The 22,417-nt window shown below is 46.9% G+C and overlaps 1 protein-coding gene across 2 annotated transcripts in view; it reads right to left on the bottom strand.

Moving 5' to 3' along the window:
- The window catches only part of ZC3H14 (zinc finger CCCH-type containing 14), a 319,723-nt gene that overhangs the window by 58,948 nt on the left and 238,358 nt on the right, over positions 1–22,417 (bottom strand). For both annotated transcript variants that reach the window (XM_078660018.1, XM_078660019.1), the window contains exon 12: positions 14,143–14,363. In XM_078660018.1, coding sequence (XP_078516144.1) covers positions 14,143–14,363 — 221 coding nt within the window. The remainder of the gene's footprint in view (positions 1–14,142; positions 14,364–22,417) is intronic.

Here is a 22,417-nt window from a genome sequence, read left to right as displayed (position 1 = left end):
CACTAGTTCCTGATAAATGCTTCCGATGCAAGGAAAAAGGGACCTGGAAGCATATCGTTTGGGAATGCTCTAAAATCCAACAGCTATGGAGGGAAATTGAAAAATATCTTTCCTCTGAGCTTAAACTCTTATAATTTTCGAAGATCTAGTCCCGGTTCTTGGCTGCTCAGCGACCAACACTAAATATGACGAATTTCTTTTCATAGCTTCTCTAATTGCTAAATCACTCATATTGGAGTGCTGGAAAATCAATCAAGTACCGACCTTTCAGGCATGGAAGGCTAAATTAATACGAACACAGGGTAGGGAAAGAAAATATGCGCTCAGATCAGGGGCGCTCAAAAAGTATGAAAAGTTCTGGAGTGTTTTTGAATTGTGAAAAATACCTTTATAATCTCTTGTCTGCCTACATGCACTTTTCTTAAGCACTTTTGCACTTTATAATCTTTGCACTTTATAATTAAATTATGGACACTTGATTATTGATTATCCATGTATGACCATATGCCATGTATTACATCAAATCTTTTAAGAATTGTATTGTGTAACGTTGATCTTGTTTCTATGAACTCTCAATAAAAAACAAAATTTAAAAAAATAAATAAAAAAAAAACTCTGCCATAAGTAAGCCGGGTTCTGGGAGCTGGGGAAGGACATCAAAACGGAGGCATACAGGGTATAATAAAGGAACTATTTCCTGGAAACCTGAAGGGAACTGACAAATAGGCATGGGGAGCCTGTACTGGAAAGACTAACATTCTGGAACTAGCGAGCTACCATTAATAGCACTAATGCTGGCTCATTACTCGAGTAAACTGGTAGCCAGAACACCACAGGTGATCTACTTAAACGCCTGATATTGCTGGAATTTAATGCCTGTTCTTATCTGCTTCGGGGTAAACCAACCTGATAGTTGTCAATGCATTCTCTGAACTTATTATAAGGGAAGTGTCAAATGCTTTTCAAGGTTTAAGATTGTGCACTCTTGCTTCTCTGAATTGAGGGGGGGGTGTGTTCTTACTGCTAACTTGAAATTCAAACCGCAAAAGTACGGACTGAAATATAGCGCATTGGAGGGGATTACTGAATTCTTGCCAATAGACAGTAAGGTTCTAAAACCAAATGTAATGATGAATTTAGGATACTGGAAATCAAATGTGGAAATGCTTGCTATATGTAAACAACCCCTGGTTGACGGGGTAAGACCATTCAAAGAATTTTTATAAAGTATTCCGTATTTTTCTAATCTGGTGTAGTGTCATTTTTAGTTGATGGGCACTGGATTGCTGTGTGGAGTGTGACGCAAGCATAACACAATTGCCTTTGAGAATAGACCTTCCTACTCTGTGCCAGGCTACCCTATGTGGACTGGTAACCCCAGGTCCAACACAGACTATGGTCTAAAATACACAATATTTGATTAATTCTACTTAGAAAGATGTATATACTAGCATACTAACAAAGTCACAACATACTTCACCAGAAAAGCAGAAAAAAGTCAACTATATTCCTTTGAGTCACAGGCTGGCAATACGCGCATTGAAATGAATTTACTGCCGGCATGACTATGATGTGCTGGTGTGCCCTGTAGGGTCATTTTGTGACAAGCGATGCAAAATTGCCAATTCCAAAATACATTAGCTGTTTTAAACTTCTGCATAGCAAGTTGGAATCTTCACCCTCCTTCTACATCAGTTTATTTATTTTTTATAACTTTTTTTTATTTTGAATGCAGGAGGAGGATTTTTAAAATCTATTTATTGTAACTTTGGTGAACGATCACTTAGAACTTTTACTTTTCTTCTTGATGCTATCTTTGGTGGTGTGCTGCCATCAATTCTGGGACTTTTCTCCCAGCACAAGATGTTTTTCATGCAAAGCATGCATTGTAGTATGCTGATGCTCTGGTAGGCGTTCCTCTCCTCCACTTCCCGTAGCACCATTTGGAGCATGTCTTAAGTTGCTCCTTGTTCTTTATGTTGAGTATTTTTCTCTGCCCTTCCAGAAAACTCCTATACACATTCTCAACCGTTGATATTAGGTGAAGAGGCATTGCTAACGTACTGAAGAAGCATAGTCTTCTGGGCCTCCTGTTCAGTTTCTGGTCAGAGACCCTGCATGTGCCGGTCTCACATTCACCTTTTTCTTGCATGGGGAATGGATGAAAAACTCACAAATATCTGAATGTATTTCAGGCTTTCCAACTTCCCCAGAGACTGATAGTCGTCTTCCACAGCAGAGGATGTGTCTGCAACTTGTGGTTCTCCTGCCTGTAAAAACTGTACTGCAAATGGTGCTCAGGAAAAAAGAACATCCTGCTCTGGTGCTGCTCCCACTATCAAGGAAATTAAACTTTATGTATTGCTGAAAGGTTACTTGGGCCTTGATCCAATGAGATGCTCAGAATCCTCGTTGTTTTTGGAAATTAGACTATAAACTATTAGGAAATTCTTGTACACATACAAATCTGGGGTAAACCAAGATTATTGCCGGCGCTAAACCACAAATATAAACATTGGGGAGGTGATGGAAGACACCCTAAGTCATATCATTATCTAGTCCAATTTATTATCAGTTCATAAGTCCATCTACATTAAAACATGAAAAAAGGTTCCCAAAATATTCACCACATGTAAGATATCCAAAAGTTTTACTTGATTATCTTCCACAGCCTGCTCTCGAGCCCCCACCATGTGTCCCTCTTCTTCTCTGGCTCCTGAGATTATTTTGTTCCACTCACTGGGTGGAACTCTTGTTGTCATTCTAATTCTTTTAAGTTTTTCTAACAAATTGAATGTCTAGGGTTTTATTTTTAGGTATGGTTTCTGGTGGATTATCCAAATCAGACTAACTGATACTCATCTCTGAACTTGAAATGCTACTCATGCTTGGAATCTCAGAGACTTGCGGAGGATTCTTATTAGTATCCAATCTCTTAACTGTATGATCAAATTTCTTAGCATACAGTGTAAACACAATCCGGCGACACTCCCTCTCATCTCACTACAACATAGATTTCTTTCTATTACGAAGATTTTCTTGATATTTATCCATAACTTCTTCTAGAAATTCAAAATTCTGTTTCACAGTTTTTAGCACAGTTTAAAAGGTGTATTTCTCTTTCAATTTCTTCAATCTCTTCAATCAATTTCTCTCGCTGATTCTCTGCTATATCTATTAACATCTCTCAGCATTCTCTGGAGGTTTGATTTATTTTTTCTTTCTATTTTTTAACTCCCATTTCATTTAAATCCTCCTCGGCTGGAAAGGTGTTAATTGACAGCCCTCTGGTAAATACAGTTGACGTCCAAATATTTATGTATTCGAATAGAGTCCTACTAGTTCGCAGATTCAGGAAATAATAAAAACTTAAATTACTAGGTCAATCAATCAATCAAAGCGTATTTATAGAGCGCAGCTATTCACCCTTGAGGGTATCCTAATGATGAGGTCCACGTTGCTCAGGCGTCAGTTGAATAGCCATGTCTTGTCTCTCTTTCTGAACTCCTGAAGAGAGGATGAAGTCCAGAGATGGAGGGGTGAGGCTATTCCAGGGCTTTGCAGCGATGTGGGAGGAGTGTCCTCCATTGTTGCTTTGGCGGATGTGAGCTAAGCAGAGGGATGTGGTTCGCAGGAATCTGGAAGGCTGGTGTAATCTCAGGCGGTGGTTGATGTATGCTGGTCCCTTGTTTTGTAGGGCTTTGTAGGTGTAAGTCAGAATCTTGAATAGGCATCTCTTGTGGACGGGGAGTCAATGGAGTTAACTCAGGTGAGGGGTGATATGGGCCTGTATGGGGAGGATGAGAATGAGTCTAGCCACTGCGTTCTGAATGGTCTGTAGTCTCTTGAGGAAGTGTTGTGTGATTCCTGCATAGAGTGCGTTCCCGTTGTCCAAGCGGTGACGAGGGCTTCAGTGGCGGTGCATCTGGTGGAGACTGGGAGCCATTTGAAGATCTTTCAGCGAATGTGCAAAGTGGGGAAGCAGGTGAAGGTGCGCTGATCTGGTTCTTCGTGGTAAGTTTGCTGTCCAAGATGCTGCTGAGGTTTCAGGAGTGGTCCATGGGGATGGAAGCAGGTTCCAGTGCAGGAGGCTACCAGGCGTCATCCCACAGGGAGGAGTTGTTCCAGGAAGTCAATACTTCAATCTTGTCTGTGTTGAGCTTGAGGCAGTTGTTTTGCATCCAGTTGACTACGCTGGTCATGCACAGGTGGAAGTTTGCCCTTGTGGTTGATGGGTCTTCGGAAAGAGAGGATGAGCGGGGTGTTGTCTGTATAGGAGATCATGTTTAGACTGAGGTTTCTGACACAGTTGGTGGGGAGGTCATGTAGGCGTTAAACAGAGTAGGGCTAAGGGACGAACATTGTGGGATGCCGCAGATGATGTACTTGGGCTCCAAGATGAAAGCCAGCTCAGACTGAGTCTCGGTGTTCTTTTGATGAGAATTCTAATTGCATCAGATTAAATACTCCAAGCAACTGTGCTGTTGGTGAGCAACTATATCACACATACATTTATATATATATATATATATATATATATATATAGATATATATATATATATATATATATATATATATATATATAACCAACGGGATATTTATCAGAACGGGAAGCTGACTGTGCCCTTTTTCCTTCCATTGAGCCTGCCTTTGCTGCCTGGGACACTCTGATTTTGGCAAAGGGCCTAAACTACCCACTACACATGTAAGGGCAACAGGGGAGGTGCCAGTATCATTAACATCTGACGCACCACCACCAGAGGTTACTCCGCCCATTATGGTCCCAAACATAGTGGGTTCTGATATCAACCAGGGGCCCATAACACCAAATAGACTATCCCCCCGTCACTAATGGGGAATTTGGAATTTCTATTGAGGTCTCTGCTCTTACCCATTAATGAGAGCATTAAGAAAGTTGAAATTAGACTGACACTAATAGAGTCTGCTATAAATAGTATGGTTACGTTAACCAAGGCCCAGGGGAGCGGGGGGGGCTCAACTCATACCTGTCGTTAGGCTTCCGACTAATCAGACTGTTAAAACCCCAGTCAAAACTCCAACTGCCCCACTTCAGTTGCCTAAACAGATGTCACAGCCTCATGGTAGGGATGTGACTGGTATTCAAAAACCAAACCCCCTAAAACATACAAATATTCCAGCAGTAGGGACAGAGGGTGACTCTCAAAGGGTAGCGCCAAAGGCACCTGTAGTAAATAAACGAGAGGGTCAAGGGGAAGGGAGACACACTAGATGTCCAGTAACTAAGGTCCCACAAGTGGAGATTCCCCCACAAGCTGTGCCCTATGTAGTAGTTTTGACGGGGGTTCCGCCATTAGCAGAGAACAAGGAGGGTCATGCCCAATTGAAAAATAAAATAATTCATTGGTTGAGGACTTACAGGCCCATAGCCCAAAATTTGGATGGAGATATAGCACATGTTAGGCGGATCACTTGGTTGGGCAGTAGACGTAAAGATATTGAAGGGGATCTAGTGGTGGTCAATTTTAGAGATCTTCGGGCAGTGGATTATATTCTTAACTGGCCCACTGGAGGTGGGGGAAATTGTATCTCACCTAGGGCTTTAACCTATTTCTACCCGAGGTCGGCTTTGCACCCCCCTAACCACCGGAAAGAGTTCTATCCTCCGAGGCCTATCCCACAATTAGTATATAGTAACATCTATCCTCTATACGGCCAGTATCCCTCCCAGGCCAATGATCAGTTTGGCTGGACTACGATACCTCAGAGACATAACCCAAATCACAATGATGGGATGGAGCATTTAAGACCCTTCACCCCTCTGGACACTTGTAATAGGTTCTCGCAGCTCTCTGGTATGGAGGACTGCGATTGATGTTCACAGTCTAAGGAGGAGGGTTGTGGACAACAAGGTGTGGAACCCTCGCAAGCAGGGGGAACTGACGACAAGTGCCAGGAGGGTACCCCAGTAGATCTTAATAAGATTAGCATCTGTGCGAACGTGACTCCCCTTGAAGCTTTGGGTGTGTATAATATTGCTGGCTTTATAGCACCCCCCAAGCAATCTAGTTGTGTGGGTGATACTTGTATGAACAAGGTGGGAACTGGGGGGGGGGGGGAGAGGGTGTGCCTCTACTAGCTCCTAAGGGCCGCCGAGTAATACACCTGTTATCTTGGAATGTAGCAGGGCTAAAAAGGAAGATGGATATTCCAGAATGGCATGCATTCATCGAGAAGTTCGATGTCTGTCTGTTCCAGGAAACCTGGGCTCTGCTACCAATAGATAAATCGGGTTATACTACCTTTTTTCCCCAGCGGCAAGTAGAGGGAAGGGCAGACCAGCAGGAGGTCTTATTGTCTGGATAAGAATTGATCTGGACTGGGACATGGCTATTCACGACCCTGAGTGTAGTGATATACTGCACCTTTCATCTAGGGGCCATATTGAGGGGAATAGGCTTGATCTATTTAATGTGTATGCTAGAGGTGCTCCGGGGGATAACACCTCTGCAACCATAATGAGTTTAGATTCTGCTTTAGCTAACTGCCCTCCTGCAGCTAAAATTATTGTGGGTGGGGATTTCAATTGTACGTTCGAACCCCTCCTTGGAGATGATCCCCTAGGCACTGAGGAAGAAGACTGCAAATGGTCTATCCCACTTTTGTTAGTACCACCCATTCGAAAATGGTCCGCAAGGGCAATCCAAATGAATGCCCTCACCAGGGAACACAAACTAAGAGCTCTTAATGGCAGGACCTTGTCTGACAAGACAGGTGCAATGACTTTTAATAGGCTTATGGGCCCGTCCAGAATAGATTACATCTTAATGGACGTTAGTATGTGGTCTGACCTTATCGATATGGAGGTGGTACCTACTCTGGATAGTGACCATAATCCTCTATGCAGTAAGTTTAAATGGGGGAAATGTAAAGAGAGGGGGGTGAGTGCGCTAATGAAAATAACTAAGGAGATTATCCCTTATAATAATAATCGAAGATTGAAATGGGATAAGGCTCATTTAAATGTAGACCAATTAGGGATCATTAAATCCTCCGTTGAAGATCTGTATCGAGACTTGGAGGTAAGGGAACGGGAGGATGGTAGTGCCCCGAACCCTACCTTCAGCCTTGATTCTGTTTATAAAGCCACGATAGACCAAGTGAGTCATTATTTTATTTCCAAAGGGAAAAGTTGTAGACCGAACAACACACCGCCCATCTCTAGCAACCCGTGGTATTCGGCCCAATGCAAGGGGAAAAGGAAAAATTTGACAGCTGCCCTACTCTCAAAGAATCCAGTACTAGTTAGAGCGGCTAGAAAGGATTATTTGAGAGTAATAGCACTGGCCAAACGTGATTGGGAGGAAGAGCACTGGAAGGATATAACAGATGCTGTGAGCAAGAGGGATACGATGTTATTTTGGGACCTAATTAACAGAGCTAGACAGGGGAAATCCCAGCCTCTAGCTGCCCATATAACTAGCCAACAATGGTTTAATCACTTCTCAGCTCTATATGGTGGCAGTGAAGATACAACCTGTCCCATGGTAGTTAGCGGTGGGGGAGGGGAACCCCTCGGGGAGATTGAGTGTCCATTTACGGCCTCTGAAGTAGCAGTGGCTATTAGACACTTGACACCCCAAAGAAGGCGGCCGGCCCGGATGGGATCCCAGGGGACCTCTTGATTGCAGAACCCTTGGCCTGGGCCAATCTTATTGCCACTATAATGAATTTGATAGTAAGGGGCCACCCCGTGCCAGACTCTTGGAAGGGCGCTGAGGTGGTCACTGTGTATAAGAAGGGGGCAAGAGACGACCCTGCCAACTACAGACCCATCAGTCTGATAGACATAATCCAGAAAGTGGTTGGCAGGGTCATCATCTCAAGGGTAGGCGATTGGATGGAGGAGGAAAGTATTCTCTCTCATCTCCAGGCCGGTTTTCGCCGGAAGGTGGGCACGATGGACCAGGTCTTTCGCTTTTTTGGCATCTATTGGAAGACAGTTACCATCAAAAAGGGCAGCCTTTATATGGCCTTCATAGATCTCAGGACGGCTTTTGACCTGGTCCCTCGTGCTAAACTGTGGGAGATCCTGGAAAGTATGGGCTTCCACGGTACACTCTTGAGTCTAATTGTAAGGCTCCATGAGGGGACTTATGCAAGGATCAGATGGGGTGCCCAGGGTCAGCTGACAGATAGGGTACCCGTGAGGAGTGGAGTCCGCCAGGGATGTGTCATGGCTCCGACCCTCTTCTCCTTGTTTGTGAATGGAGTGGTGGACCACCTAAGAGGAGAAGAGACGGTTGCTCCATCCCTGGCGGGGGAAATGATCCAGACCCTACTCTTCGCCGATGACACCTTACTGATAGCCAAATCCCCGATAGGCCTGCAAAAACTCTTGCACCGATTTAGTTCATTTTGTATAGATAGAGGCCTAACCATCAATACCATGAAAACCAAATTCATGGCCTTTTCGCCCTCCAAAAAATTTAAAAACAACTTTCTGCTTAATGGGGCCCCCTTGGAGTTGGTTGACGCATTCGACTATTTAGGGGTCCGGATAAATAGCCGAATGAATTGGAAGGATCACCTGGCTAAAATGTTACTGGGCCACAAAAGAGTATCTGGGGTGACCCTGCGGGAGTATCGGGAATCAATTAGCAAACCAGTGACACCGGTTATGGCCATTTATGAGGGTCAGATACTCCCGGCTGCATTATACGGCTCCGAATTATGGGGGTTCGAAAATGTTACTGAGTTAACCTTAGCAGAAAATAAGTTTCTGAGAGATGTGGTGGCCCTCCCTGTTTCCACCCCGCTGATTCCCCTGCGGCTAGATCTTGGTAGACGAGCCCTAAAGGACCTAGTGAGGCTGCGCCCACTGCTCTTTTGGGTTCGTTTAAGAAGGACTAAGGAGCTGGCCAAATATGCTGAAGGGTTGGATGACCTAATCTCGCTTGATATCGGCAACAAAATTGGATGGCTGAATAACGTGAGGCACTTAGTCTTACAATTGGGTCTGAGAGATGTATGGGAGACTCAAACTCCCCCGCCCAAATTAGTGATCAAGAAGCTATATTGGGATTGGGTGCAGGCCGAGGCAACACGCAGCATGGCTGGGGGTTCACTCACGGAGCGTTTTCTTGAGTTCAAGTGGGCTAGAAAACTGGAACCCTTTTTAGGTTTTGCCTGGCGAAAGCTGCGCTCTGCGCAGCTTTTTCGCGCAGGCGAAAACCTGATGAGAACTGTAGTGGGGTTTGGGTCGGCCCTCGTCATTTATTGGCTGGCTCCATAAATGGAGCCTAGCCATTGGACGAGGGGCCTGTCCGTCAATGCCGGACCAGATTCGGGGGCGTTCCCGCGATTCTTTGGCTTTTGCCGACGTCACGCGACGTCAGCCGAAAGCCGGGAACGCCCCCGAATCTGGTCCGGCATTGCCGGCACCCGCCTTTCTGACCTTCTCTTTTTTGAGATGGGGCCCTTTGTCCACTGTCTAATAACTGGCGATGAAAGTGCAGCTCCTATTTCCATGAGTTTAAATGTGATGCGGGTCGAGTGACGAAGTTAAACCTGCTTTTAAAATTGTAACTCGGGCTCTTAATTAGGGATTAAGGCAGACATCTTGCATTCTGCGGAATCGGTTACTGTACACACAATGTCAGATTTCCCCTGTCAATCACTGGTTTTCTCATGGCTCGCTGATCGCATTTTAAACAGCGATTAAAAGCAGCAGCCATGTAATGAGCTCGCCACCTGGCGCAGCGAGCTTTCTCTGCGTGTCACCCCCGTGAAAAGAGTTCAGCGCCCGCGAGCACAGGGCAGGGGGCGGCGGCATGGCGCCGGGGAGGAGAGGGGCTCGCCTGCCCTGCCGGGGGGCGCGGCTGGGGGTGGCTCTGTCGGGAGTGCCCGCCTTTCACTCCTCCTACGGCTCTTCCCCACTCCTTCCCCGCCCCCGGAGCCCGGACACAGTCAGCGCGGCGGCCGCACTCCACTCGGACCCGACTCCGGCTCCTGCTCCTGGCCCCCTCACCCTACCGAAACGGCTCCAGCAGGTTTCCGGGGCCCAACACCCCCGTCCAGCAGGTAAGAACGGCACCCCGGGAGGGAGGCGGGGAAGCAGCAGAGTGGCCTACTCGAGGCCCCGGGTGCGGCCTGGTCCGGCCTTTGTGCCCCTCCAGCCGGGGCCTCAGTTGGGGACGGGGTGAAGCCAGTGAGGATGGGTGGCGATAGCGTCTGGTGCCCATGAGTTTCCCTGCCCCTGTCCCGACCCATAGGAGGCCCGCACCGAAAAGGGCCATTGTGAGGTCTTGCCGCCCGTAACCTGCTGGCTCGGAACTGTGTAGGCTGCTTTGCAGATAGGACGGGGAGTGACAGAGACCACTCCTGCACAGTAGACCTCCGAGGTGAGCCCTGCATTGGCGGACCCGTCTGGCACTGCTTTCCCCACCCCAAGACGCCTGGAAGGGGAGGCCCGACTGGAGCATGAGCGCTGCTCCCTTGGGGCGGCGAGGGCACACCAGAGACTCTCTCTATGCTGCAGGCCTTTTGATCGCAGACCTGTCTGGCTCCGATTCCTCCCCTGATGCGCTTGGGAGTGGGTGCCCTGCTGGAGCACTGGGCAGCCCTGAGCCTGGGTGATTAAGACCGGGGGGCTTTCTGTGCCGAAGCAGCTGAGGAGTGCTGGCAGCCCCGCCTGTGCGCGGGGGCCTTCGCTTGCAGACCATGTGAAGCCCAAATCAATCGCCGACTGGATGCTTCACTGTTTGAAGTGAGGAGGGGGCTCGGTGAGCTGTTTCCTCATTGAAGGAGGCCTACTACAGACTGCCACAAGAGCTTTGCCCCGTATTATCTGCAGCACAAACAAGGCTACGGGGTCTCCCCTCTTGGACCGCATGCCCATTGACTCATCTACTAAACACAGTTGCAGGGCACCCTGCTTGGGACTTATGATACTCTGATCACTTTGAACAACCCCCTGGGGTGGTGCGCATGCCTGCCTCTGTCTGCACAACGGAGGGCCAGACACTGCTGTGGGTTTTGCACCTGGCCTCGAAGGACTACTGCAGGCGCTGGGTGCTCTCCACCCCCTCCACCGCTGACTGTATTGATCATCTATTGATATCCTGTGGTTTTCAGCACCCCTGGTGAAGTGGTCCTGCTGTTTGGCTCCTGCTAGCTGGGGCCCCATAATAAACCACCCGATACAGATCGGGTCTGTCGCCCCTCGACCCCTCCACTTACTGTTCCAGACCAACAACTATCCCCCCCTCCACTGGCTCCCCGGGCTCGAAGGGCCCACTTGATGACCTCGCCTGATTCACCTGTCTGTTGCAACCGGAGCACTTATCACCCTGTGCAAGTCATTCTAGCCCAAGAGGCTGAATAGAGTTGCTGTCTTTCTAGCCCTGCTGGCTCACTATTGGAAAACCGGTCCCCAAGACTGCTGAGGGCCACCATAGAGTACTTCACAGGCCCGAGAGATTAATCCCACACTACAACCCGTACACACGAAAATCCGACTGCCCGTCTTAGGACCTTAGCCGAGCGCAGCAGCACCACCACCATAGGCTTGGGGCTCGGAGCCGCACCATGGTGGACCTGGGCGGCTGCCCCAGGAGACACCTCTACGAGCCCCTGCCGCCCCCCGCCCTGCTCTGCTGGGCCCTGCTGCTGCTCTGCGCCCCGGAGAGCTCCGCGCTGGCAGACTTCTCAGTTAAGACCCTCTCTGCTTCCCAGCCTGTCCTCTCCCAGCCTGCCCTCTCGCAGCCTGCCCTCTCGCAGCCTGCCCTCTCGCAGCCTGCCCTCTCGCAGCCTGCCCTCTCGCAGCCTGCCCTCTCGCAGCCTGCCCTCTCGCAGCCTGCCCACTCCCAGCCTGCCCACTCCCAGCCTGCCCACTCCCAGCCTGCCCACTCCCAGCCTGCCCACTCCCAGCCTGCCCACTCCCAGCCTGCCCACTCCCAGCCTGCCCTCTCCCAGCCTGCCCTCTCCCAGCCTGTCCCCTCCCTGCCCTTTCCCAGCCTGTCCTCTTCCAGCCTGCCCTCTCCCAGCCTGTCCCTTCCATGACCTTTCCCAGCCTGTCCTCTCCCAGCTTGTCCACTTCCAGCCTGCCCTCTCCCAACCTGCCCTCTCCCAACGTGTCCCCTCCCTGCCCTCTCCCAGCCTGCCCCCTCCCTGCCCTCTCCCAGCCTGTCCTCTCCCTGCCTGTTGTCGTGTCCCGGCGGCAGCAGGCAGCAGGCAAGAGAGTGCACTGCGTCCCCGAAGTAACAGCCCTAAAGCAAGCAAGAAGTACGCCCCCTCCCACCAATCCCTGTTAGGTAGTGGAAACTGTCCAAACTGGGGTGCAGACAGCCCCTCTCACCTTTCAGCCTGGTACCACTGCACCAGCCGCACTACTTCCCTACTGACCATTCTCCACTTCAGCCCCGTCTAAATTACAATTCCTGCTTGTGACCCTTTTGCCTGCTTGTGCTCGTTTTCGTGACCCTGTTGCCTGCTTGTGCCTCCGTGTGCCCCTGTTGCCTGCTTGTGCCTCAGTTTTCGTGCCCCTGTCGCCTGCTTGTGCCTCAGTTTTCGTGCCTCTGTCGCCTGCTTGTGCCTCTGTGTGCCCCTGTCGCCTACTTGTGCCTCTGTGTGCCCCTGTTGCCTGCTTGTGCCTCCGTGTGCCCCTGTTGCCTGCTTGTGCCTCCGTGTGCCCCTGTTGCCTGCTTGTGCCTCCGTTTTCGTGCCCCTGTTGCCTGCTTGTGCCTCTGTGTGCCCCTGTTGCCTGCTTGTGCCTCCGTGTGCCCCTGTTGCCTGCTTGTGCCTCCGTGTGCCCCTGTTGCCTGCTTGTGCTGTGTGGGTGTGTGTGGAAGGCTCTGTGTGGGTGTGTGGAGGGCTCTGTGTGGCTGTGTGTGTGGGGGGCTTTGTGTGGCTGTGTGTGTGGGGGGCTCTGTGTGGCTGTGTGTGTGGGGGGCTCTGTGTGGCTGTGTGTGTGGGGGGCTCTGTGTGGCTGTGTGTGTGGGGGGCTCTGTGTGGCTGTGTGTGCGGGGGGCTCTGTGTGGGTGTGTGTGGGGGGGCTCTGTGTGTGTTTGTGTGTGTCATTTGCTAGAGATAAAGCTAGTGGCATTGTAAATGACAATGCCATTTATTTATGTTTAAAAAAAACATAAATAAAAATAATGTCAAGAGCAATGCCAATAGCTCTAACTTTAACAAAGGCAAAACCATTGCATTGTAAATGCTTGTTTGATCTTATAACCAAGCGGCTAGATAGAGCCCTATATTTAAAACTAAGGTACGGGACCCTCCCGGTGCATGAATTCACCACAAGGTGGTCTAACTATGGTGGCCCATCGCGATCATGCCCGGGTTGTGCGGCTCCTAAGGAGTCTGTGGCCCACTTATTTTTTGCCTGCCCCGCTTATAAAGTGGCACGGAACATCTGGCTGAAACCAGTCTGCAGGGGCTTGAGGCTGAGGTGCCACAGATCGGCATTACGAGTACTTTCTTCGGACTCATCATCTACCACCCTGATCTGCGGGGTGGCAACATTTTTGAGCAGTGCCTGGCTTATACGTTCAAGAATTCTGAAAATGAACTCTAGGCTACCAGTTGATCAGATTGGAGATAACTGAAGGCCATTTATCTAAAGGAATTGCTGAGAATCCTTGCTCGTGGCCTATATAAATTGTATTGTCTTTATATTTTAACCATGGTTTTTTCTCTTGATGATAGTCATTATTCCTTTAACTTGATGAAATGTATCTTTTAAAAGTGTATAATGTAATCTTTTATGGCGAGCAAATTTTACCGAATAAAGATATTCAACAACAATATAACCAACGAACAGCTTCACTAATTCCAATGAAGTACGGGCCACACCAATCCAGTAACAAAATGATATTTTTTATTTCGGGCAACAAACAAGGATGATGCGTTTTGAGCTATCCAGCTCTTGGATTTGGATAGATAGATAGATAGATATATAGATATATATATATCTATCTATCTATCTATCTATCTATCTATCTATCTATCTATCTATATATATATATATATATATATTAGAGAGACAGAATAGGTAACATCAAAGACAGATAAAACGACTACAAGTATTTCTAAATTTACATCTTACCGATAAAGCTGATTTGAAGCCCTGCACATTTAATATCACAGTTCACTTACCGTCTGAACTGTTGGGCTGTCTGTTTATCCTCTGTTGCACTTGTTGCAATTTGTTTGCTTTCTTATCAAGGTTTGTGCCATTTTGTTTAGGAGTTTGTTGTCCTTCCTCAATATACTCCATTGTTTCCTCTTGATCGGAGCCGTAGCCGGGTGGACTCGGTACCCCGTCCAAAGTCACTATGAACTTAGGACTTGCAGGTTTTTCAGGTTGTAAGGGCTCACTGTGTGATCAAAACAATATATAAGCAAAATTGCTAATTTCACTTTCAAAATACTAGTAAAATAAAATATATGCCTCCATTTAGTACCTAAATGCTTCAGCTATATGCAAGTATATGTTCATAATATGCAAGCATGTGCTATTGACAGAGACGACAGATAAACAAGCGGACTGTACAGAAAGAGAGACAGAGTGATAGAGCAAGGCCTATGTCCTTAGGCGTATAACAAGTAAATTTGCCATTATGTGTCTAGAAATCATCCAATAAAATACTAACAACAATTTCTAGGGCCCCTAACGTATTTGTAGGAAGCTGACTCTTTGCACGATATAACCACTCAGTGGTTTATCACATAAAGACTCCAGAGATTCCCCCAGAAGTGTACAGAGGTCAATGTGCACCCAAAGTGCTTTACTTGTGGTAGCGTGGTAGCGTGGCCGAGCAGCCTTAGGCCCGACACAGAGGAGTGTAAGGCATTTGTTATGCACACAGACATTAATAAATGACACACGACTCACAAAGGAGATCCACACCAATTTTAGATAAATACGCTTCTTTCAAGATTTATTTTAAGACCAAGAAATACATTAAAACGTAAGTACGTTTTTGATAGAAAAATACTTTTCACTTTAAAAAGTGGCCACTTAGGGTAACATTGCTGACCTGAAAATTGCACTATCGGAAGAAAACAAGAATGCAGTTTTGCTGATATATATACAATTTACAGTCTTGGTTTTCAGGATGAAGAATAAGCACCAGGCAATGTTCAGGTAAGTAGCAAATCTGGTGCCAACACAGCATCGGGCACCCAATGCAAGCCAAGGGGGAATACGTTTTGAAGAAAGGTTGCAGGCTCAGGCCGAGAGAATGGATGAAGAAACCCCACAGCTGCACAGGTAAGTAGAGATGTTAGGAGACGTAGGGACTCCGTTGGTCATGCTCCCCAAGGCCCAGGGGCTTCGGTGCAGAGGTGTCCTTTGGCGTCAGAAGTGTCTTACTGGGCAGGTCCCGGTCAGAGGTAGTCTTTGAGTTGAGGCTACAGGGGTTGAGGCGGAGCCCGGCAGGGGTCAGCCCATGGTGGACCTTTGCTCATAAGCGCTGGGGAACCTTCACAGGACCGGTGGGCCACTTGGACTCGGGCCATGGGCTTCAGGTGCAGAGGTGGGTCCGGGGGTGGTTTTGTGGTTCCTCAGGGCAGAGGTATTTGCTCTTTAAAGTTAGTTTCTTCTGGAAAGGCCCGCTGTCCACTGGAGATCTTGGTCTTTGTTGTAGGCAGTCCTCCCAAGGCTTTGGAAGTCGCTGGGCTGCAAGACTGGTTGTCTTTTGGTGCAGGAAGGGTCGAGGGCTGCAGACAGGGTGTTAGGGCTGGGGCCAAGTCAGTTAGTGTTTGTATTCTTCTCTGCTGGTGCGACACTGTAGTGTCCAGCTCTTCATAGGTCATCAGGAATATGATTTCAGGGAGTGGGGATACCACCTAAATAATAGATTTAGAGGTGTTACAGGGGAATGACAGGTAGGGCCCAATGGGTCTCTCACCTGGGGTGTCTACACCCAATAGTATGCCACCCTCCTGTGAGAGGGGGCATAGACCTAGCCCTGACTGTATAAGACCCAACATCTTAAAGATGGTGGGCACTAAAAAATGTGGTACACTTCACCTCCAGCACCTGCGTAGGTGGAGTAGGTGAAGGGGGGCACACCACCAGTTCGCACTCAGATTTCCCCGCCGATTCTCCTGCAGACTGCCTAAAGATCGTTTAATACATACCCGCCCAAAAGAAAACCCCAGGTGAGCTTTAGGGACGTTATGGGATCTAGCGGCAGTGACCGGACATCACCCGTGCGGACATTGCTCTGTGTGCCCTCAGACCTCTAAAACCACTCAGATAGACATTGGGACTGACCGCCCATGGATCTTGAAAGGTTTCCCAAACTGTAATAGCTCGCAGGTAATTTACCTACTCACATGCCCTTGCTCAGAGAAGTATATAGGCATGACCACCAGGAAGGTCCGGACCAGGATGCTGGAGCACAAAAGTGCTTTCAGATGCAAAAAAAAGTGTTTCCAAATTGACCAAACACTTTATCAAACGTAACCATTGCGAGACTGATTTCACATGGACGGTTTTAGAGAAACCTTTCATACCTTCATACATTGGAGATAGCTCAAAATATCTTTTTGCTAAGGAGCAAAAATGGATATATAGATTATCGACAGATACCCGAGGGTTAAATGATGAGATACCTTGGACCACACACTGAGAAAATTACTAACATCGGGTTAACCATTGGTTCAGCTTCACAGGTTTTAACCATATCTCTGGTTTGGGTTTCTGATTAATCATGAAAGATCCATTTCTATTTTCAACACAAAGAGTCTCTTACATCATGCCCCCTTCTCTCATTATAACTACCACCGAGAGGGTACTCTCTTATGATAAGAATGAACCTCTACTTATTTTATAGACACATGGGGCTTATTAATTGAAACATTTTTCCTGGTTAGGGAACATCATTGCTATATTTGGTCCTTTAACAAAATACAGTAGTTTATGGGCCTCTTTGCTAGCCCTTGAATTTCTGCTAATACACTCGTTATGTTTATATGCTTTTCTGAACTACATCTTGGTCTCAGATGACGTCATTTTGTAGTTCTATCATGATCATGGTACCCGAACTGGATCATTGGACTTAGATGCTAGACTACCAGGTAATCGCCATGGTTCTTTTATTTAATCTTTATACACCATCATTCAACAGGGACCTTTTTTGTCTACATAATTCGCGATTATATAACTATAGTTATGCTTATGAAGCGTTTTTTTTCAATATCTATCATCTCGCGTGTTTTGTTACCAATATCGCGAGAATACACGGTATACTGACTTTTTGGCTCTCCAGAGATATAACTATTATATTACATGATCCGTTGATTCCTAACTGAGAGATTGACCAGCAATCAGGGTAAAGGTGATTGGCCCGCCACGAAGTCATTCGTTAGAGTCTACTTCCGACTCACGAGCACGTTGAACTACCGTTCAGCCTAGGATGACGTCAGGTTGTAGTTCCCTTCTGCAGCCTCGATGACGCCTGGTTGGAGTTCTCGTTTTTCATCGCGAGAGTACGCTAGTCTGGTACCTTGTTTCTACCGAGACCCTAATGACTCTGGTGCCCTTAAATCTACACGGAGTGAGTTTTTTACTCTTTTTTACTCATTTGTTCGCACATTTTAAATCAGAACAATGTTTAGAAACGAGACAGTTTTTCCATGAAATATCGAGCCAGAAATGTTCTGATTGGTCGACGCTTCGGTGTTTCTAGCTTCAAATTAGACCTGTTCTCCTCCTCTCGTTGCCTCCCCCAGACTTAGGTTCAGTCTGAGGCAACGACGGAGAGGTAAGGAGATCAATGGTTTGACTATTAAATATGTAGTATACTAGAGAACTACTATCTGAGCTTTTATAGATATGCTACTCTGCTCAGATACATTCTTTGAATTATTTGTTAACAAATAGGAGACCATTGAGCGACTGCTTACTCAGAGGGTTGCGGGTGAGCTTTTTTAGTGAGTAATAAGAACGGGGTGTAAATAAAGTAAAGAGAGAGGTGACAGATGTTTAGAGTAAGGAAGTACATTACCCTACTCTGTTATCAAACACCCTTTTTTCTTGCTTTCATAGCGCGTGGCCTCCTCTACCCTGAGCTTGGTCCAGGTGAGTGAGGTCCGATTCCCTGTCATTATGGGTGAGTAAGACAGACAAAATTTCGAATTATATATTTATTTATTGCCATATCCAACACACTGACATCACTATTTGTTTATTGTAGGTGAACATTACACCAACTGACATGGAGGAATAGTTATATATATCCTTTATGGTTTTGCTTTCACTATTTGTTATTGGTTTGTTTATTTATTTGTAGTACGCACATGCAGTGGCAAAAATTATTTAGAACAGAGGCCCTGAAGAAAGCCTTGGGAGTTTGTTCCCTGTTTGGCAGAAACATGTCGGCCCCAATGCAGCTATTTGGTGAAACTGCTATCTTTGCGCTGTTCTTGGTTTTAATCTGAAAGAGACTAATAGCTATTAAAGTTTCTTTGCTATTTTTCCTCTATTCTATTTTTAATCTCACTTTCATATGGTTTGTTTTTTGCACTGTACTTGTTCCCATATAATGGTCATACATATGGTCTACAAGTAATTGGGGGTCGTAACCCTGTCTCTTATGGAGGGTATGGACATTGTCTAAATGATCAAGAGACGCACCATCCCTCCCTTTGGATGACCAGATGATAATGATCATTAACAAGACTTTGATGGGAATCCATCTCTGGACATTGGGTCACATCTACTGTTACTGGTGGTTATGTGTGTTGGACTATGAGCATTGTACATAAGACTGAAAGGGATTTTTTACCTTGCACCTAATCATTGGGCACCAGTCTTACCACTTTAGAGTATTAAGTTTACTCAATAATAGACCCCCAGGTTCATTTTGGTTATTCATGTTAGTTATTAGGGGATTAAGCCTGAGCAGGTCTTTAAACTTCCCTGAGACCCTCCTATCCTGTATGTTATATGCTAAAGTCAATCAGAGCCCACACCAGGATTGGTAGGTTTTCAGGGGGAACCTCTAAGGTGCCCCTGGGTACATGTTTCAATAAATCCCACACTGGTTATTGAGAGTAGTTGTTTCGTACCAGACACTCCTGGGTTCAGTAAAGCCATCATGGTGCTGGGGAACTCAAGTTGTCGAGTTTCCAGCTCATGTACTATCTATGGCATCACTGGCACTTAAAATATTAAGAATAGACTTAAACATTGTATGGGCATATCTACTCAAGCAGATATGCCCACACCGGAGACATAGTGAACCCTGTCATAGTGCTAGCAAGGCCTGCTAGAGGGGTGACTTAGGCAGTGCTGCTGGGCATGGCACACAGACAGGCTCCTGAAGTCTTAGAGTTTGGTGTAGCTCCTAGATACTGATGTATGTGCGAAGGCTCTAGGTGCGACTTGGTGTAGTTTATTGTAAACCCTAAGTCGTGCAATGTTTGAATTGTTTGTTGTGTGTGCTGAACACACTGATTGAACGGTTTTGCCTTTATGAGCCAGTCGTCTAGATAAGGGAAGACATGTTTCTGTTGTCTTCTCCTAGATGTGCTGCTACTACTGCTAGGCACTTCGTGAATACTCTTGGTGCCGTTGTTACCCCGAATGGAAGGACTTTGAACTGATAATGTTGTCCTTGTAGTACAAACCTTAGATACTTTCTGTGAGCAGGATGTATGGGGATATGGAAGTAGGTGTCCTTTAGACGTTGTTGTAAGGAAGTCGCCCTGTTGTAGCAGTGGAAGCACTTGTTGTAGAGTGATCATATGGAAGTGATCTGATTGTATGTAATGGTTGAGGGGCCTTAGGTCGAGAATTGGCCTCAGTGTTCCGTCCTTCTTGGGAATTAGAAAATACAGTGAGTAAACCCCATCCCTTGTTGTTCTAAAGGAACTATCTGCTAACACTTCTTGTTGAAGCAGAGTTAGATGGTCTGTAGACATTGGACGCTGTCTTGGAGGTATGTTTGGAGGGGTTGCTGTAAGTTCTAGACAATAGCCATGTTGGATAATCTGTCTTACCCACTTGTCTGTTGTAATGGAGTTCCAGACAGGTAGGAACTGTGTTAATCTGCCCCCTACAGGAGTGGTATTCTGTGGGGGAAGCAGAGGGAAGTCATTGTTAGTTGGTGGTGGAAGAGGATCGGTTGTTGTTGTTACCGCAGCCTCTTCCTTTGTTATTGTTTCCTCTATATCCTCCTCTAAAGTATTTTTGATGGAGGATGTTTGTGACTTAAACGATGTTGTAGTGCCTGCTCCAGTCTGTTTGGAGCCTCCTCTGTAGGAGGAGCGATGAAAGGAGCCTCTGTTTGTTGTGTACTGTAAAGCTCCCATAGACTTGGCAGTGTCGGTGTCTTTCTTCCTTTTTTCTAGTATGGTATCTACTTCAGGACCAAATAATTGGTTTTGATTGAAAGGCTGGTTTAAGATGGTAGTTTGTACTTCTTGTTTAAACCCTGAAATGCGTAGCCACGCATGTCTCCTAAGTATGACACTGGTATTTACAGCTCTAGATGCTGTGTCAGCGGCATCTAGTGCACATTTTTTTGAGGCATTGGATATTAACTTGCCTTCTTGTGCAGCTACCCTTTTCCCTCATGCATCGAGTACCTTTGATTATTTATAAGGTGGGGGCTTCTCCAGATGTCTGAGAATTTGCCCTCTTCCTGGCATTGGACACCACTAATGAATCTAGTGGTGGGTGTCCTTTAATATAGACTGGGTCTGTGGGTGCTGGTCTATATTTCTGTTCAATTCTAGGGTTTAATATTCTTGTGCGTACAGGGTCCTTAAATACTTCTGTAGCATGTTTGACTACTCTCTTAATCATTGGAAGAATTTGAGCAGTCCTCCGAGAGTGCTCAAAGGTATCTAAGAGAAAATCCTCCTCAAGATCATCAGAATGCATAGGGACTCCGTGGTAAACAGCAGCTCTGTTTGGCAGATGACTAAAACTAATTGGGTCTTCTGGAGGGGAAGGCTTTGATGGGTATGAGTGCGGTTCTGGAATGTCATGCATACCCTGTGTGTCATAATATAGATACATCTTTGGGGTTTGAAAAATACCACAACTCCTCATCTGTGTATGAGCTAGGCTCTTCCTCATTGTCCCACCTCTTGTATTCATCATCTTTTTGCTGTGAGGAATGTGATGATACTGGAGAATGTGTAGGAGATAGCTGAGGTGATGTTGAGGAGGTACAGGAGAAGGAGGAAGAAGAGGTGTAGGAGAGGAAGGGTGCATAGGAGATGTTGCACAGTCCTTCACAGGTGTGGGTGGTGTATCTGCTGGTCTCTTCTTTTGAGGTGTAGTACCCACACGTCCTGTCCTTGGGTCTCTATAGATCTTCTTTTGTTGAGGATCTGGTGTAAAAAATTGCTCCTCTTCTACAACCTTCCTGAGCTTAGATTTTTTCGGCTCCGACAGAGGTTGTGGTCTTTCTTTAGCCTTAGGAGGTGTTGTAACGTCCGGTGGCATAGTCTTTGGTGCCGAAGGAGTTGTTTTCGGCTTCATAGGCTTGTTCGAGGATTTGGGTAACTCGGAATCAGGCTTTTTTATTTTCGCCGCCGATGTAGAAGTGGACGGCTTCGGAGCCGATGCTTCTTTCGGTTTCTGTACGATTTTTGGCTTCGGTACCGAAGGGTCTTTTGGCTTCGGCGCCGAGGTGTCTTTGTGTTTCGGTGCCGACGGGAGAATTTTACTCGGTGTCGAGGCACTATAAGGCTTTGTTCGTTTCTTCGGTGCCGAGCTCGATGGCGAGGCTCTCGAAGTGGATTTTCGGTCTCGACTGGGCCTTTTGGGCGGAGTGCTGACCGTAGCCTTCGGTTTGGGCAGAGTGTGTGGTGCAGGGGCAGTAGTACTCACGCGCTGACCCGATGGAATGGAGTCATCTGAGTCGTCTGCCTCTGATACGATCTGGAGATCAGGAGAGTCTTCTTCGGGAACGAGGGGAAGCTCTTCGTCGACGATATCCTCCGGTGCTGGTGCTGATCTCATCTCGTGTCGACGGGCCCTCCGATCCCGGATTGTTTTCTTCGATCGGAAGGACGCACAAGCTGTGCAGGTCGACTCGTCGTGTTCCGGCGATAGACAGAGGTTACAGACCTCGCGGTGATCAATATGTGGGGATTTTGACTGGCATTTCGGGCATTTCTTTAACGGATTTCTTTCCATGTGGTGTAGGCCGCACGGCGTCGATAGGCCTAATGGCCCACTTCGATGACCGGAATGGAAGTTAAGTCGTCGAAAAGACTTGTCTTCGATGTCGAAGGTAGTTTCTTGAAGTTTGTGGAAGTTCTGCGCTTTGAAGTTACTGAAAAATCTTTTGCTGGCCGGAGCGGAGAAACTTTCATCCGAACCCAGTGGCGGAAAAAAACAATCTAGGGATGGAGTCGATGACCATGCACACTGTTGTCCAAGGGAGGAGTCACCTATCTCGTG

Source organism: Lissotriton helveticus, chromosome 9 (genome assembly GCF_964261635.1).
Source record: "Lissotriton helveticus chromosome 9, aLisHel1.1, whole genome shotgun sequence".
NCBI classification, from domain to species: domain Eukaryota; kingdom Metazoa; phylum Chordata; class Amphibia; order Caudata; family Salamandridae; genus Lissotriton; species Lissotriton helveticus.
The sequence above is the reverse complement of the archived record's forward strand: the minus strand, read 5'-3'. Positions and strand labels throughout refer to the sequence as shown.